This window comes from Anthonomus grandis, chromosome 4 (genome assembly GCF_022605725.1).
Source record: "Anthonomus grandis grandis chromosome 4, icAntGran1.3, whole genome shotgun sequence".
Taxonomy (NCBI): domain Eukaryota; kingdom Metazoa; phylum Arthropoda; class Insecta; order Coleoptera; family Curculionidae; genus Anthonomus; species Anthonomus grandis.
In genome coordinates, this window is record NC_065549.1 from 27,617,334 (window position 1) to 27,637,105 (window position 19,772).

Below are 19,772 nucleotides of genomic sequence, written 5' to 3' on the forward strand. Positions count from 1 at the left end.
ATCAGGTTACTGAAACGAATAACGGAAAAAAATCGATTTACTAAGACTTCTCCATATCTATAAGGATTAAATATAGATCTTGGTAATAAAACAAAAGCTTAATTCTGTTGAAAAGGTTTGTAAGTTTAACAAAAACTGTTATACAGACCTGACAGAAATTATTAAAGTTGTAAATGTATTAACCGGAAGTGCAGATATTGCAATATTTAATATTTTATCAGCATCATCATATATTTTCAACCTGTGAGTTTTTCGGGATAACGTTGAAGTAGTAACTAATTTTTACAGTTCCGTTGTCTTCATTTATAATATCTTCAACCCTTACCATTTCATTTGTTTTGTTAATTTAACATTTTTTGCTTTTTTATTAAAGAAAAAACACTAGTTTTATAACTGGTAACTAACTTTATACTTTAATATTAAATCTAGAAGTATCTTTAATGTTCCAAAATTCTACACGAAATCGGCGCTTTTTGCTTTTCAATGGTTATTATTTTTAAAAGGTCCCAAAAAAAGAAGATGTATGGGAGGCGAATGGGATGGCCCAAAACCTGCTTGCTTTGGACTTAATCAAGAAAATGATTATTCTATGGAAAAACCTCCAACAATTTTATTTAGACACGAATTAGGACCGATAGGTAGTTAGCTTTGATAATTTTGCCTTTAAACAAATTTTTAATCTAATCTAACGCCTAATTTTTAGCCCAATCTAATGATGGGAAGCTGATTGTCTATCCAGGTACCATTCTGCATATGGAGTGCTTGTGGATTAGAAGATTCGGAATACCTAAGTGGAATGTTAGTCACGACTATAGGTAAATAGAATAAAATTAAAATATTCTGATATTGTAATATAGATAATATTGCGCGGTGACTCAAAAAGCTCTCATATTGCGCATATTTTGAAAAGTTTTAGATAATAAGTTATTATTGATTAGGAAATTTTAGGTCTCAGATAGTTTGACTAAAAGCTAAGGATTCTTGTCAATTTTTTATAGTAACGATTACCATAAATCCTAACTGATGCTGTTGGGTTGCCCATTTTCAGTGGTTCTACTCGGTTTTTACTCTTCGTTGATCAAATATATTTGGGGTATATTTGATTAACGAAGAGTAAAAACCAAATAAAGGGGTAGACCATTAGTATTATTTGCTTCCTAGAAGATACCAAGAAGGCTGGACTGAAGATCCAGGTCGTGACTCGCAGCTCGAATACAGACTATCAATATACCACGCCTCGAAAGATGATTCAGGATTATTTACTTGCATTACACCTGCCAGATATAGTCACTCTATTGAAGTTGTAGTGAAAGGTACTAAAATATAATTTTAAAATATTCTTTCAAAAGTCTTAATATTTTTTAGCTGTTCACTGTCCAATACTGCCTCAAAGAAGAGGACTGACAGCTAGTACACAAATTACAAAAATGAATACTATAGTAAAATTTCACTGTGTTAATGGCAACTCTCTAATTGGTGCTCCAGAAATACAATGTTTACCTTCTGGAAATTGGAGTGCACCTTTTCCAGTGTGTGAAAGTAAGTTATCTGTTACTTTTTTTAACTTTATATAAAGATGAAAAAAGTTTATACCAAAATTCTAAATTTTTAAAAACAAGTTTAAAGATTTTAAACTTCACAAATTCAAATTACAACACAGTTTTACCACTAACCAAAACTCTTTATTTTTAATCTCGACACGTGTTTCGCTAACGATGTTAGCATCTTCGGGAGAAGATTAAAACTAAACTAAAACTACTTACAGATCTCCTTATATACTATTGATGTAACTAATAGAGCGGAAAGAGCAATGAAGCATGGCCAAACAAATTTTAAACACAAACTAAACTATATAATTGACTTTAAGGGATTGGACCTTTATCCCTGTTAAGAATGTTTTTTTCGATTTTGAATATTGCTAAACTTTCCTGGAATATAAACTTTGGAATATCTGATTGAACTTCTCGAAAGTAATGGTTTCGATAATATCCAAGAAATAAATAAATTAACAAATCTTTGTATGTCACAAAATATTTTTCAATATAACAACTCATACTATGAACAACTGGAAGGTACAGCCATGGGTAATTGCCTCTCTCCTTTTCAAGCAGAGCTCTTTATGAAACGTTTTAATTTAAATGCAAAAAATACATTCCATTACTTCCTACGAGTTTGGTTAAGATATGTTGATGATGTGTTTGCTGTATTTGACAAAAGCAAATGCAATATTGATAATTTTGTAGAACAACTCAATAACTATTTTCCATCTATTAAATTTACCTTCGAACAAGAAACAAATAACTAACTTCCATTCTTAGATACTCTTGTCGTCAAAAATAATAATAAGTTACAATTTGATATTTATAGAAAAGAAACCAATACTTTTAGATACATAACTAGTGATTCTAACCATTGCTTTCAACATAAAATGGCTAGTGTTCCGTCGTTGCATAAATAATAATCCTTAAGCGTACGATCTCCTTTAATGTAAGCGCTTCGCGCGCCCTCTTTACTAATGTAGAACCCCTCTCTTTCACAGTCATTCAGTATTAAGATTTCAGCTATCATCAACGGCAAACACATCAATTCCATTCAGTAATTCGGCTAGAATTATTTATATTTTAAACATAATTTCATGTAAACCAGTAGTCACTCTCTTTAATAAGTATACCTTAATTGCAAAATAGTGTTTTTTTATTGAAAACCGAACCAGAAAACGTGTGTGAACCCATATACACAACAGCTAGCATGCATTTCTTGGTACATCATTTGGTCTATTTTCCTCTAAGTAATAGCAGATTTAATAAAGAAAAAGCAACAATTAAAACAATTGCTAGGGTCAATGGTTATGACGATAATATTATTGATAAGCTGATTAGAAGACATAGGTTTAACGTTAATCTTAAAAACTCTACCACATTTCAAAAAGATAAAAATAAGCAAACTTTTGTCGTAATACCATACGATCCTATCTTGACGAGAGGCTTTGATAGAGTTTTCAAAGGCTTAGGTCTAAGAATGGTATATCAAAGTTCGGCCATGTTACAAAATCTTTTAGAAAACCCAAAAGATAAAATAAAGACCAATGAAAAGTCTGGGATCTATGAGATTAATTGCAACGATTGTAATAAAAACTACATAGGACAAACCAGAAGATCAATTAATGTCAGATTTAAAGAACATAGTGAAGCTCATGTGAAATATGGAAGAATTGAAAAGTCAAGTGTGGCTGAACATGTTTTAAATACTGGTCTCTTTGTAGGGATAGACAAATTAAAATTACTTAAACAAGTTAATAACAATAGAAAATTAGATGCATACGAAAGTTTAGCAATATTCAAAAATCAAAAAAAACATTTTTAACAGGGATAAAGGTCCATTCCCTTATAGTCAATTATATAGCTTAGTTAGTGTTTAAAATTTGTTTGGCCATGCTTTATTGCTTTTTCTACTCTATTAGTTACATCATTAGTATATTAGATCTGTAAGTAGTTTTAGTTTAGTTTTAATCTTCTCCTGAAGATGCTAACATCGTTAGCAAAACACGTATCGAGATTAAAAAGGACAGTTTTACCACTAAAAGATTTGGTTAGTGGTAAAACTGTCTCGTAATTTGAGCATCACACCAAAGGTTCCAACCATAGGACTATACAATATCAATTAAAATTTTTCTTAGGTATTGAATGTGGAGATGTAGGATCAAATTTAAGCCCCCATTTAAAAGTAATGGTGATATCTAGAGAAGTAGGAGGTAAAGCAGTATTTAGCTGTGATCCGGGATATGGATTAAAGGGATCTGTTGAAACGATTTGTCAGGCGACTGGAGATTGGGCTAGTCCATTTCCGATATGTGAAGGTAAATATTCGTTTCTACCCTAATAGGAAAAAAATAAGTGCGCTTGAGACCACACGACTGAAGTAAAACCGTAACTCTCTCTCTTTCTATTTCCACTAATTTATATCTCCTTCTCAACTACCGTTCGCCTCGCCGGATCACACTTTTCGTAACGCATTCACCAGCTTACTTCACAAGTCAAGCGTGCGTTAAGAAGTTTTACTTCAAAAACTATTTTTAAGTAAACTACGAGAAAAAACATGAATGTCTGAATCTGTCATTTGTCACGCTTAAGTGCCCAATTATGGGCCAATATTTTAAGCCCTTTTCTTTTCATCCCTAAATTAGCTATTTACCTTCTTATAACATGAAAATCAAACGTTTGGCTGTCATTAACTCTTAAACGATGCAAACGTGACAAATTTAAGGTATATAGAAAGTGATGAGCGAAAATTCCCGTAACTGTCATCGGTTTCCTTCTTTGTAAATATGTAACGTAGAGTGTATTGGAAGAGGACAATTACCAACTAAGAATTTGTTATTATAACTAAATACTTGCAAGCGCTCCCGGGGTATCGCAGCGTTTATATACCTGCCTAGCAATCGTGTGGCCCTGGATCAGAGTCCCAGACTTGGCATGGTTGTTTGTGAGTGTCTGATTTAGTTTTAAGTTAAAAAGGATGTATTGGCATCTGTCGCTACACCATTCCTTCGATAATAATCTCACTGTATTCTTTTGGGAATTTTCCTTTTAGCTGGATAGAGATAAGAGACCAAAGGATTTAAATAAAATCCCAGAATAAATTAATACTTATTTAATTACATCCAACTTGGTCACACCAGGAGTTTTTCATGAATTTCATGAATTACATGGGTTTACAGTTTACAATTTGTACGCTACAATTTATTTGATTGTAATCGAGACCGGGAACAGTTACATCAAATTTATATCGAGCCGAGAGCGGGATTAATTGCGTAATAACGCTAAGAACCGAGAGAGATGAGATTTGAGTGACACTGACAAGTGTCAAAAAAAGGGGAGGTGGACAGAGAGGTGTCGAGTCGGCCTTTCCTGGAAGACTTTTATCGAGCGGTTAGACCGTTTATACAGGATGGTTAGAAATATATCCATCTTGAGCTGCATAACCCGGCATTTGCTGAAATTAAAAAAAAACTAAATTAAAATAAATAAAAACAATATTAAAGGATTTGTGTTTCAGATATAGTCGTATTCATATTTTTATTTTATAACTCATACCATGATACAGTGGCTGTCGGCTTTTGAAAACATTGGCGGCTTCCATTCGCATGCTTTGCCAATAAGGTTATGGAGGCAAACGATTTTTATGTACTTTTTCGCCAATATAGTTTTCTGATGGGCAGCTAAACTTTAAGTCCCGTGAAAGGTACAGCATCTCCGCATAACTACTTTATTAACTAGCACAAATCTCTTAGGCCTTTACCAATGCATAGTAATCATGCCAAGGAGGTTGTAAATGATGGGGAGAATAATCTCATGTAAAGCTTATTTTAAACTGACAATAGAAATATAGAAAACCGACGTGAAGTTGCTATCAGAAGGATAAGTCTGGCATAAACAAGCCATTATTATTATTAAATACTTTAGCGAGTTAATTAATCTAGGGATTTATTTTGTGTGGTTGTGGAATAGTGTAGAGCTCTTGACATTAAGACAACCCACACTACTGCTTTACCAGAATATTAGAGCATATGAAAAAAACCACTAATATGTATTCATTCTAGTCGTAATTAACGACAGAACATATTAAAAACAGTGCAGCTTTTCATACTGAACTAGCTTTTTTAAAGCCGCATGGTATAGAGTTACTACCTTTGAAGTTATTTCTAAAAGATTGACGTCCCCGGTACTGATTAGCTTTGTCGAAAAGTAAAGACTTTTAGTAAAATTTTCCAAAACAGGAACAGAGGTGAAGTACATGATTTTGGCAATGGATAACCAGAATATATTTTAACAAATAAGAACAACCCCCCCTGAGGCTGAAGCGCTAGCGAAAATATTAATCTGGTTTATTTTTGATACTCTTATTTAAGCTACACCCGAAACAGGGAGTCCAGTCTATTCCACACCGGCTCTGAAATGTATGATTTTTAGAAAATTAGTTAAGAACTGCTGGTTTAGTAGTAGGGAATAAAAATTATATACGAAGGTATTTAATCAAAGTAGTGTCTAGCCATAAAAGGATTAAGATAGTTCTTAAAGGAATAGTAATGTAAACTATGTATTATGGTCAGGATCTTCTTGTTAAAAAGTGTTACAGGTTTAATTTTCAACAAATATAAATTATTTTGCTTATCTAATTCTCTTTAATTTCAGACACAAGAATATTAAACAATTAACTGATTAATCTTTTTTTGCCAGAATGAAGTAAATATATATATATATATATATATATATATACTACACTGAAGCTATACACTGTTAAGACTGTCCTTCCTAGCATCCGATCTAAAACAGAAGAAAAACCATTATTAATTAAGGAAAGTAAATAACAATATGAGATATTGTTTTATATTTTTGTTAGTTGGTTAGCATTAGAAGTCAATTAGAGGTCAATTTGGCCTATTTCAGATTTTCATGAATACTAAGCATATATTAATTATTTGTTTATTTTGTTCGAGCCATAAAAATCTGGTCTGTTAGTTTTTTTTAATAAATTATTGTTGCTGAACCATGGTCTCAAGTTATAAGTTGCTCCATAGTTGCACATCACTTAAACCAGTGTTGGTATCAGATAGTACCTAGTAGTTAAACCCAGCAGGTCAACATCTAGGTACTTGACAGATAAGTGCATACCTTAAAATCTAGGGAAAATTGACAAACCTATTTTTAATAGGTCATTCTTTATCTTTGTCTAGTCGTAAAGTATTATAGATAGTTTCGCCTAATGCGGATGTGCGACCTTATCTTGACCTAATTTTTTTTCGTAGTCACTAGTATATGCTAGGTTAGCTTAATTTCTGATTCACTAAGTAGGCCTAACAGTTTATAGGGCTCCCTGGTTTTTGTTTGTGTTAAATAAACCCCAGAAAAGGTCATATTTCATCTTCGGTAAGTTAGCACATGCCACATTCCTAAGCCATTTTCCTTTTTTTCCATTTAATTAATTTTTTATTTGCATTTTTTTTAGTTTAATTCAAAAAAACATCAATGCATCCAAATTTTCAAAGAGCAATTTTATAAAATGTAACTTACTTACAGCTGCCGACTGTCAACTGACAGCCATGCCGAACCTCTTGTGTGGTCTCCTTTTTTAGGACTGTATCTTCTGCTTATTTTGTACTTCTGCTTATCTTGTGCTTCTGCTTTTGTTGCACCTCTTATTGTTACTGCTTTTACCTCACTTGCTATTCCACGAGCCATCATATCCAGTCGCTTGGATCGTCACCTCCGGAACCTGCATTCTTTCTAATCGGCTACACCTAACCTATTGCCCTTCACTACCTGCTAGACATTCTTGAGGCCTCCTAACTGGTTAATCTGCTGCTGCCTCTTTTTGGTTCAAACGTATAGTTGCCAACAACGGAGCTCCATACAGACCAGGTGAGCCCTGCTGCCAGTCGGAGAGACCCAGGATTTCAGGTACTTACCCCTTTTAGGCCTGGTGTCCTCAAGTATTGATTTAGCGGCTCGCCGCAATTTATAGATTATTTTTTTTGGAGTTAATATGTAAAAAGTGTCACAGATTTTAAATTCAATTTTTAGCAAAATTGTTTATTTAGCCATCATCGCTGATTTGATTTGAAATTGGGAACTCAGTATATACGTATATGCGAGGTAAATTTATATCGTTTGCACATTATCGCCTCCCCCACGATGCGTCCGGCATCATCCGGCCTGATTACCGCGGTGAATAGGCTTAGCCACGAACGGCACGGGGTAGGAAAGGGTCTGGGAAAGGGATACGAGGAATTGGAAAGGACAAAGAACTACCACATGTTGACTGGGTGAAAGATGACGCGAAAATCGACAAATTAAGTATTAATTTTTTTTTGAGTTCAAGAAAGTTAACTTGTGGCATAACGTCACATGTCACAGTTAACTTCAAAGTGTAGAAGTTAACTTTATCGGGTATATGGGGTAGCAGTTAATGTTAATTTTATAAAGAAATCCTGATTTTTGACATATATTCCATCAATAATTTGGAATATAACCTAACGCTGAAAAACCTTCTATTCCTCGACATATTAATGGCGGCAAAAAAACGAAATTATCTCCTCGAGACTACTGGATTATCAAGCATTTGATATGTCATATAAACTGCTGACATTTTTTATAGTTCTTTAGCTTGTTTTCTTTCTAAAAGTATATCTAAGGCCAAGCCAAGCCAAAATAAAAAGACGAAAAATCTTTTCAGATAGTAGTCCATGGCTCTAATAACGTCTCAAAGACGAAGAAGAAGAAATGGGACGTTTATAAAACTGACATTTTATTGTTAAGGGTAACTTGATGGTTAAAGTTAAAGTTAACGTTTGACGAATATTTATAATACCGGCCCTTAATAGCTTTAATTAGTCAATTATGACATTGATTTATCCTTCGATACTAAAGCTGGGTTTACCGATTTAAAGCTGCGTTATCTTTTCGTGCCCTAATAAAAATTAATAATAAACCTTAAACACACATTTAGGCATTGTGTGAGATACAGTGCAATAAAGATAGCATTTTCTAGCTTGAGAATGTATGGTATAGGAAACTTCCAGATCTTTGTTAATATATCATTCTATTGGAGAAATATCGAAGATGTTGTTTTACTTAGGCTGATTCCTCCAAAATTTATTATCCCATAAAATATCCCATGGTATTTTTCTATAGTTTCATCATGGTATTTTTCTAAGAACTTTAACTCAATATCTCATTTAAGAGCAAATTCTAAACAGTGTCTTTTACTTCTTCGATACTTGTCAAACTAAAATAATGAATGGAATAGGATCATGTTTTCATAAAATAAAGTAAATAATTATTACTTAAATAAATATTTTTTTGTATTGAACTTTTAGAAGTCCACTGCGATGATCCGAAAGTTCCGGAAAATGGCTACATTCAAGGATCTGGTCCATATAAGGCCGGTGATGTTGTTCAGTTTAATTGCAATCCTGATTACATGATGGAAGGGCAACCGATAATGGCGTGTCAGGAAAATTCGAGATGGAGCGGAAAAGTTCCAAAATGTAAGAGAATATACTTACTATTAATGATTTGTAAGTAATTACTTGATAAAAAATAATACTGCGAGCTTTGTAACATTATAAAGGAACGTGATTTAAAATAATATAGAGAAGAATTTATCTCAAATTATAGAGATAAAATTGTTAGGTTATTTTATTTTATAATCAAATACCGTTGTGTTAATAAGGTACAAATAGTTTTTCCGCTCTTGTCCATTTTTAACAGGTTCAGAGTGAGTTTCCTGCCCTGTTGTTCTTCCGATAATACGGCCACACTCTAACTTCTCTCTAGTTCGAACTTTATATGCCTGTGATCTAACAAACTAGGTTCGTCAGATACATGCCACAAATGCGTCCCTTGCCTGGTGTTAGATCAATTACTTCTCTGCGGAGTATGGTGACGAATGTCAGCTCGTTCACCACATTAAGTAGATTTTATCACTATTGTAATAACTTATTATAATCTCTGTTGATATACCGTACCTAAGAATAAAATTATTTTGAATAGATTTTTTTTGAACATCTTTATATATACCTCATCAATAATAGTATCTTTTTAAATTATTAGCCATTCTAATAATAAGTGCATGACCCGTTTTTCATCATTAGCTACCCTGATCTTCAATCGTGTGGCCGCAGTGTACCATACTAAGTAGCCGCATTGCCTAAGCCGGGTAGTTTCTGTTCTCAGTGTCTCTAATGGGGTCGAGTTTCCTCCTTTTGGTGAAGGCAAGTATGGAGGTTTTTGCGGGGTTTACCCTTAGTTATTCTTCCATGCATCAGTACTCGACAACTCTTTGCATTTTTTCGAATCCATGAGCCTGACTGCCCTCCCCGTGCTAATAGAACGATATAGTCTGCCTAGCCCATGGCGACGATATGCTGTCGCTTCAGTCCTCTCAGCAGGCTATCCGATACAAGCTTCCACAGCAGCGGTGAGAGTACTCCTCCTGCGGATTCCCCTGCAGGCTGCACCCCTTGCTTTTACCGTAGTGGTATTGAAACTGGCTGTCACCTTCCTATGATTTAGTAGTTGGTTGACCTAATCACCTATCATAGGATATATACCTCGTGCTGCTATGGCATGGTTGATTAAGTCATATGATGTATTTTCAAATGCTCCCTCAATGTCTAAGAAGGCTCCTAGGCGATTTCTTTGTTGTTTTAAGATTATTCGACCATTGTGGGTTATCTCGTATATCGCTGATTCGCAAGATTTACCTGTTTGATAGACATATTGGTGTCAATGTAGAGAGCCAGCCCGTAGTACATCGTCCCTGATATACCTTTTTATAAGGTTCTCCTTTGTTTTCAGGAGGAGTGATGTAAGAATTTGTCTTAATCTAATGCCGGGATCATAATGATAACATATGAGGGTCCTTTTTAGAACCTCTTTATTCAAAACTCTACCTGAAACTGCTCAAATTCTTCTTACCAGTTACATGCATTGCTTACGGTTTTAAATGATGTACTATTCGTCTATGAAAATAATAATACATTACTAAATAGGTAACCATGCTTAATCAGGTTAGCATAACATTTTTTAAAGAGATAAATTATTATATTTTAATTATGAAATAAAAATGAGTATATAACTTCCTGCTACAGGAAGGATTTGAGTTTCGCGTATAAGTCGCGTTTCACTTTCGGTAGGAATACTTCCTTGACTTCCCTCTAACTCTGTGGACATATACCATGGCCACGGCACATTGCCGTGGCTAGACTGGTCCGCATTATTTTGCCTAACGCGGGTAGCAACAGTTTTTATTGTTCAACATTGGGCCGACCATCTTCTCCACGGTAGTCGTATATTCTGCATTTGAATCTTGCATATGCTGGTATCTCGTTAGGTCCCCGCATAGTTTTCTCCATCCTTCTCATTTTGCCTTTTTTTTGCCATTATTTTATCTAGTTAAGCTTTGTCTGTATTAATTCCACTCTTCACTTCTCTTTACTGTGTTAAAGAGGTGTTTCCTGCCCAACATGGTTTTCTTGGGGGGTCTGAATTTTGCATCTCTGATGGCCTCTCTAACTAACTCTGTCAGCACTTCGACCTCCAGGTTGTTTTTACTCTCCATTGGGCAGTTATTCAGGTTGCATTTTAGTATATCTTTATAGACACTGCAGTTCCTGTTCCTGGGATTCCTCTAAATCATGGAATTGTGTCCGCAGATTTTAGTTCGAACTTTATATGCCTGTGATCTAACAAACTAGGTTCGTCAGATACATGCCACAAATGCGTCCCTTGCCTGGTGTTAGATCAATTACTTCTCTGCGGAGTATGTTGACGAATGTCAGCTCGTTCACCACATTAAGTAGATTTTATCACTATTGTAATAACTTATATAATCTCTGTTGGTATACCGTACCTAAGAATAAAATTATTTTAAAACATTTAACAACAGTTATGCTTTAACAAATTTTGTCAAATTGCATTAAGGAGTCAAAATGTATGAAAATCCATTAATATCAGTTGGTAGTAGACTACTAAATCTAAATATACCTTTTAAAATGCAAAATTAGCGGTAGTTGTGATAACCATAGGCTCTTTAATATAGTGATTAGAATGTTTCATTTTTTGAAAACTATCGCAATTTTTTACAACATTTTGAACATCTTTATACATACCTCATCAATAATAGTATCTTTTTAAATTATTAGCCATTCTAATAATAAGTGCATGACCCGTTTTTCATCATTATCGACAATTTTTTACGCTTCGGATTACATAATATACAGTGTGGTGACTTTAACTGGAATAAATTCAGTTAAAACTAATCAAATTTTATCTCGCAAAATTCCTGAGACTCGTCGATTTTTGTTTATTTTTTTTCACATTTCAAGATAGTTTTCGTATTTTTTCACCTACAGAGGAGGTCCAAATTAACCCAAACTTTTTTTTTTCAAATGGAAAGCCACTTTTTTTAAACTCTCATTGAAAAGAGCCCTTTTTCCTGATTAAATTGCCTTATTTACTTTTGTGATTATCTAAAGGAGAAATACGAAAAAAATAAAATAAAAACCATTAAATTATTAAAAGTCTCGAAATATTTTGTGTTGGTAAATTTTTGGCGTGTTTGTTTATTTTAATGGTATCGAGACATTTCCTGACATTGTTGTAGTGTCACTGTTAAAGTGAATTTCAACCAAAAAAGTAGTCCATTTTTCTCAAAGAGACCTCTTGATAATAAAAATTCTCTGAATTTTTATTTTTATCAATCAGAGGGACACAAAGTCAATGGTCTCAAAAGATGTTTATTTAAAAAAATGATTACACGTGTTTCGCCCTAAGGCATCGTCAGATCTAAAAGAAAACAGAAAGCAACCCTAGTACAAAAACAACAATGCATAGACACAAATTACAATATAAAGATTTGACTTACCGGTAAAGCTATAGGATTAACACCACAAACATTCAAGTTAAAACAAAAATAAATACATACAAAATAAAAATAATGTTGACGTTCACATTAATTTCGGTGTCAAAACTAATTCAATAAAAGTAAACAAAACAAGCAGAGTGAGGTTAAGTTGAACGGGAGAACGGAAAAAAAGCAAAAAATAAAATAAAAAATAAAAAGTGAAATATGACTTGGTCGAGAAATGAACCAGCGACCATCGGGTTCGTAGGCAAGCGCTTAACTTACGTGCTATCCAGGTCGTGATAAATATTGTTGAAAATTAAATGCGGTTCGAAGGTAAAAACATCATTCACACAAGACAGTACAGGACTCCTTTTTGCCCTTGTGATTTCCATCTTCTCTAATAGGTCAAGCTTCTTTCCCTTGGGGCACTCATGAAGGATTTTTACATTTTTCGGGATGGAAGGAAAGTGTTTTGAGGACAATAAATGACTTGCAAAAGCCGATTTAGTCTCGGTGATTTCACATTATTTAAAAAGCTCGTAAACAATAAAGATAAAAGAGAACCCTTAACCCAATCGGGAGTTTACTCACTTAACTGCGGGGAATGTAATGCCGTTTACATTGGTCAGTCTGGAAGGAAAATAAAAACGAGAGTGCAGGAACACTTAAGAGAATATAATAAACACAAAGATACCGAAATCACCGAGACTAAATCATATTTCACTTTTTATTTTTTATTTTATTTTTTGCTTTTTTTCCGTTCTCCCGTTCAACTTAACCTCACTCTGCTTGTTTTGTTTACTTTTATTTAATTAGTTTTGACACCGAAATTAATGTGAACGTCAACATTATTTTTATTTTGTATGTATTTATTTTTGTTTTAACTTGAATGTTTGTGGTGTTAATCCTATAGCTTTACCGGTAAGTCAAATCTTTATATTGTAATTTGTGTCTATGCATTGTTGTTTTTGTACTAGGGTTGCTTTCTGTTTTGTTTTAGATCTGACGATGCCTTAGGGCGAAACACGTGTAATCATTTTTTAAAATAAACATCTTTTGAGACCATTGACTTTGTGTCCCTCTATTCTCTGAATTTTGAATTTCAACCAGTTGTTAAATAAGTTAACTTATATTGAAAAAATGCCTTATTTATCCGAATCCCACAAGATTGAAATCTTAATGATGATTGGTTATGGGGACAGAAGTCGTACTCAGCTAGAGGTTGTCCACTTATTCAGGCAAAAATATCCAGATTTGCCACCTATTAACCAAGGTACGGTTAGTAAAATCGAAAGCAGATTTCGAGAAGTTGGGCGCGTGAGGGATGTTTCAAGACAAAGGTCTTCTAAAATCGATGAAAACACCCAATTAAATGTATTATTAGCGATGGAAGAAAATCCGGTAACTGCAGCCAGAAGAGTAGCTCGCGAAAACTCTATTTATCATAAATCTGTGCTAAAAATTTTAAAACGTGCAAACAAACGACCTTATAAAATGCAACCCGTTCAAGAGTTATTGGAAGACGATCCAAATCGCAGAGTTCAGTTCTGTGAATTAATGATGAACGCCATTGACGAAAATCGCATATCTTTGGAGTGGATCCTTTTTTCTGATGAGGCTACATTCACCCTAAATGGCCATGTTAATAAGCAGAGCTGTCGCTACTGGTCTGACGAGAACCCACACTGGGTAAGGGAAACTAATACACAATATCCTCAGAAAACTAATGTTTGGGCTGGCATAATTGGCAGGCAAGTTATAGGGCCCATATTCTTCAATGATACTTTAACTGGGGAAAGATATCTAGAATTTCTTGAACATGAACTAGTTCCAGTTTTACGTGCCTTATATCCGAGTCAGTTCGATTCAGATTTGTATGATGAAAGAATCTGGATGCAATAAGATGGTGCTCCCCCACATTATGCCCGTAATGTACACTGTGTCCCATTTTGGATGAGACTGCAGGATATCTCTGTCATTTTTTAAGATAGAGCTTTGCGGTTTTCGCGACCCTGTATCACTTTTTTGTAAAACTTTTAAAGCCACAAACAGAAATATTCTAACTACTTTTGTTCCTGAAATACAGGGTGAAAACGAAAATGTTCACTTTTGGAGATGTTATTATTTCTCAGGCCCTGTATAAGATAGAATAAAAATAAAAACTGCTTATAATAGATATTTTTACATAAAAGTCAGTGGTGTATTTAATTTTTTTTCTAATGCACTGTTTTTAAAATTGGGCACAAACTTGGTATTTTTTAAATGGAACACCCTGTATATTTTAACGTCACATTTTTGCATTTTTTTTTCTGAATACATTGATGTATCACAACCTATTCTTTAGTAAATTTTAGCTTCAAAAATCAGAAAAATCCATATTTATTTTTGTTTTTAATAGTAGGCCATGAATTCTTACACACTTGCATTTAATTATTACTTTTTTAAAACGCCATGTGATTTAAACCTGTTTATTTAACTATATTTTAAACTTTAACTTAAAATATTAATATAAACATAAAAATGTTAAAAACAAAAAAAATATATCGGACCAGGTTTAACATTAAAAACTAATTACTAATTACAAGAATCAAATTAGAAAATTAATTACAAAAACCAAAAAAAAAAACAACAAATATAAATTTAATAAAACTGTTCAAACTGTTGTCGCTCGGAGTTCATTTATATTATTATGCCGATTTGCATAAATTTTATTTTTTAAGTACGACCATACAAAAAAGTCCAAAACACTTAAGTCCGGTGACCTCGGGGGCCATCTGATTGGCCCGTGTGTGCCAATCCAACGTCTATCAAAATGGGCACTTAAATATTCTCTAACTACCCTTGAATTATGAGCGGGCGCTCCATCTTGCTGGAAATATATTTGATGTCGCTGGGCTAAAGGTATGTCCTCCAGCAACTCTGGCAAATTATCTTGCAACATATTTAGATATCGTTGGGCAGTTAAGCTACCCTCAAAAATTGTATATACAATTTTAGTGCCCAATACAAAACAGGAAACACTAAAACCAAATCGGCCTTGTTGCTGTCGTTCAAAAGTAATATGTTGGTTTTCTTGATACCAATGTCTGGTATTTTGCCTATTAAATATGCCACTACTGCTTATATGGGATTCGTCAGACCATATTACCTTTTTTTACAAAATCCGGATCTTCATTAGTTTTGGTTAAAAACCAATTAGAAAATTCCAGTCGTTTAAACGGATCGTCAGGATGCAATTCTTGAATAATATTTATCTTATACGGTTTAAATTTATGCTTTTTTAAAATTTTTTGCACTTTTGTTTTGGAAACTCCTATCTCTTCCTCTATCTTTGTACAGGAAATTTGGGGTCTTGCTTCCACACACGCTAAAACATTAATTTCGCCAGCTTCATTTCTATCAACATGGGGTTGCCTAGGTTTTGAATAGCAGCCATAATTTAAAAGATTAGATTTTAACCGGAATACCGCAGCCCGAGATGGCTGACGTCTTTCTGGAAACCTAATAAGATCTTTTTTATTTTTTGAATTTTGTAACAAAATAAAATAAGCTAGAGCTTTACCTATTTAAATATAATTGCTGCGCCGCTTCGATATTTTCGTTAGAAAGGTTTAAACATTTTATAATATCATACTTTTCAAAATTTTGGAATTCCATATTTTCACCGTCAGCCATCATTATTGATATGTATTGAGTCTGTTTGTGACTTAGTTTCCATGAATGCAATAAACAAAACATTTTTTTATGCATGAGTCAAAGAATTCATGGCCTACTATTAAAAACAAAAATAAATATGGATTTTTCTGATTGTTGAAGCTAAAATTTACTAAAGAATTACATCGCAGGTATCACAACCTATAATACATCAATGTATTCGGAAAAAAAAATGCAAAAATTTGACGTTAAAATATACAGGGTGTTCCATTTAAAAAATACCAAGTTTGTGCCCAATCTTAAAAACAGTGCATTGGGAAAAAAAATTAAATACGCCACTGACTTTTATGTAAAAATATCTATTGTAAGAAGTTTTCATTTTTATTCTATCTTATACAGGGCTTGAGAAATAATAACATCTCCAAAAGTGAACATTTTCGTTTTCGCCCTGTATTTCAGGAACAAAAGTAGTTAGAATATTTCTGTTTGTGGCTTTAAAAGTTTTACAAAAAAGTGATACAGGGTCGCGAAAATCGCAAAGCTCTATCTTAAAAAATGACAGAGATACCCTGCAGTCTCATCCAAAATGGGACACAGTGTACGCCAGTATTTAGATGACAATTTTCCAAACAGATGGATTGGTAGAAGGGGTGCAATCGAGTGGCCGGCACGGTCTCCCGATCTCACCCCACTTGATTTTTTTCTGTGGGGACAATTGAAAAGTCAAATTTATATGAGCAAACCTAGACGAACTCAAAGAACGTATTAGGCAAGAAATCCGACAAATATCTCCAGAAGTGTTAGAAAATGTCAGAAACGAATTTTATTATCGTCTTGGGCTTTGCCAACAAGTAAATGGTGCTCATTTTGAGCATCTTATACATTAAACGCAACTTTTAATAATTTAATGGTTTTTTTTTCGTATTTCTCCTTTAGATAATCACAAAAGTAAATAGGGCAAATTAATCAAGAAAAAGGGCTCTTTTTAATGAGAGTTTAAAAAAAGTGACTTTCCATTTGAAAAAAAAAGTTGGGGTTAATTTGGACCCCCCCTGTAGGTGAAAAAATACAAAAACTATCTTGAAATGTGAAAAAAAATAAACAAAAATCGACGGATCTCAGGAATTTTGCGAGATAAATTTTGATTAGTTTTAAATGAATTTATTCCAGTTAAAGTCACCACACTGTATACGGGGACCGGTCCAATTTTTCTTTTTTTTTTCTTTTACTTTCATTAATATTTTTTCTATTATAAGCGCGTTATTTTTATTCTTTATTATAAATAATTCGCGAGTATCTGATGTATTACTAATATTAATCAATTCACTTAACATTTCGTCTCGCGTCAATGTTTATCGAGTATTTTGATTAAAAGTAGATAGCAGCATGCGTAGAAATAAAATAAAATTCCCCTGAGCTTAATGTTATATGATTTTTAAGCTGATTAATATTTTGTAATAGCTTTGGTATTAATTTAATACAATTCGCAGGTCTTTTTAAAACTCCAACAATATCTGGTGGATCAGACCAAATATTGGGTAGGCTTATCTATTTCATTATTATTCAAATTTTATTAAGCTGATTAATATTTTGTAATAACGTTAGTATTAATTCAATACTATTCTCAGGTCTTTTTAAAACTCCTACAATATCTGGTTGATCAGGCCAAATATTGGGTAGTCTTATCTATTTCATTTTTATTAAAATTATTAGGATTTGCGTTTGCTCCTGCGCATCGTGCTTTAGTCATGAGAGAAAGGACCTTTTTAATAATATTTTTGAAATCTTCAGAAGTTATTATTATTCTAGGAAAACCGTCAGCCGTAACATTTTCTGAGCCTTGAACATACTAGATATAATAATTATATTCTTCTAATCCTGACCTAAGCTTTATAGTCTACGGTCTGTTTAAATTTTAAAACGTCGACCAAATAAATAATATCAAAGATATTTTATTGTTTATGAAACAGCTAGCAGTTCTTTTTCTACGGTAGGATAATTCAGTTCAGCCTTACTAAAACTTCTACTGGCATATATAATATTATGTATATGCCATTTTTATTTCATAAATATATGAAATAAAAATGGCATGTGTTGTTCCTATTGCTATGTTAGAATCATCGGTTCGAAGTATTAATTTGCTGTTTTTTGAAAAATGTGGATAGTCTAAAGCTGGCGGATAGCTAAGAGCGTTTTTGAAAAATAAAAATGATTTTCACATTTATTAGACCATTTAAAAGTAGCGAATTTTTTAAACATTTTATTTAAAGGTATAGTTTTTTCAGCAAATTGTGAAATAACTTTTCTGTAATAATTAGCAAAAGCTACAAGTCTTTTAACTTCATTTGTATTAGTGGGTCTGGGATACTCTTTAAGAACTTTAACTTTATTATTATCAGGTAAACCTTTCTCAGAGGTAATATGTCTAAGGTATAGAGTTGGTTTTTTAGGAATTCACATTTTAAAAGATTTAGTTTAATTTAAATTAGTTTTACGAAGCCTATTACAAACAGTAATCAGGTTTTAATTAAGGTCTACACGATTTCTCCCAAAAACTCATAGGTCATTAAGATAAATAAAGCAGTGTTGATAATTTAAACCTGATATACCAACTGTCATAAGCATCGAAAACGCACTTGGACTAATTTTTAATCCCATTGGCAACTTTTTCATCTGCTATTCCCCCGATCAGTAGTAAAAGCTGTATACTTTCTACTTTCTTATCTAGTTCTTCTTGATAGTAGCCCTGACTAAGATTGAAATAAGAAAAGTAAATATTTCCTCCTAGGAGAAATTAGAAATGTCAGTAATATTTCGGGAAATTTTTGGTCTAGAATCTCTTTGCGGAAAAGGTAATCTGTATGGTTTAACATAAGGTGTGGAATTATCTTTTAAATGAATCGATTCTTTATAAACATTTGCAACAGTTAACTTATCGCCTGGCATGTGAAAAATATCTGCATATTTATCACAAATACTTTCTATTGCATTTTGATGTTTTAGATCTAAATAACTTAATTTTAGCAAGTCAAATTATTTTTTGACACCGATCCACCGATATGTCATCTTTAAAATTTTGCAAAAATCATAGTTGCTTAACTTTTTTCTCTGGGACCACAGGTTTTTAAAGAAATCTCAGTTTCCCTAATGTTTAAAATTTTGACAGGTATTTTCCCATCTTTAGCAATTACCATCGTACCCGCTCTGAAAACATCTTTATACAATTGCCCTAGCAAAACCACATATTCTTTTGTAAAACCAACAGATAAATAAGAAATTGTTTCGCATCGTGGAGATAATGTTCAAACATTATCATAACATGTAGTATGAAAGGGCAAAATAACTCGTCGTAGTAAGTAACCCTTATATTATTTTGAAATAATTTCTCTGATAATTGCATCACTAGAGCAAGTAAGAAGACGTAAAATTTTTCTTGGAATGTAGTACGGCCTGCATTTAATGGATATTCACTAAAAACTTGCCGATATAATGATGGAAATTTGTCGACGGTTCTTAGTATTGTTTCGTTTTTGCTCATGCTGACATAATATATTTTAAAGTTTTGAATTTATAGGTTTGTTCTCACAGCAGTAAGAAACAAGTTTTCGACAAATACACATGCGCAATAGAGTAAAATGCGTTCGCACAGGAACTTCTGATTGGTTTCAAATCAACAGTTTGATGTTCTTACACAAATTTCTGATCGTCAT

At 33.1% G+C, this 19,772-nt stretch overlaps 1 protein-coding gene across 3 annotated transcripts in view; it reads left to right on the top strand.

Moving 5' to 3' along the window:
- Positions 1-19,772, top strand: part of LOC126734965 (uncharacterized) — a 202,465-nt gene that overhangs the window by 172,564 nt on the left and 10,129 nt on the right. For all 3 annotated transcript variants that reach the window (XM_050438833.1, XM_050438831.1, XM_050438832.1), the window contains 6 exons: positions 504-638; positions 704-815; positions 1,162-1,313; positions 1,366-1,539; positions 3,677-3,856; positions 8,876-9,046. In XM_050438833.1, coding sequence (XP_050294790.1) covers positions 504-638; positions 704-815; positions 1,162-1,313; positions 1,366-1,539; positions 3,677-3,856; positions 8,876-9,046 — 924 coding nt within the window. The remainder of the gene's footprint in view (positions 1-503; positions 639-703; positions 816-1,161; positions 1,314-1,365; positions 1,540-3,676; positions 3,857-8,875; positions 9,047-19,772) is intronic.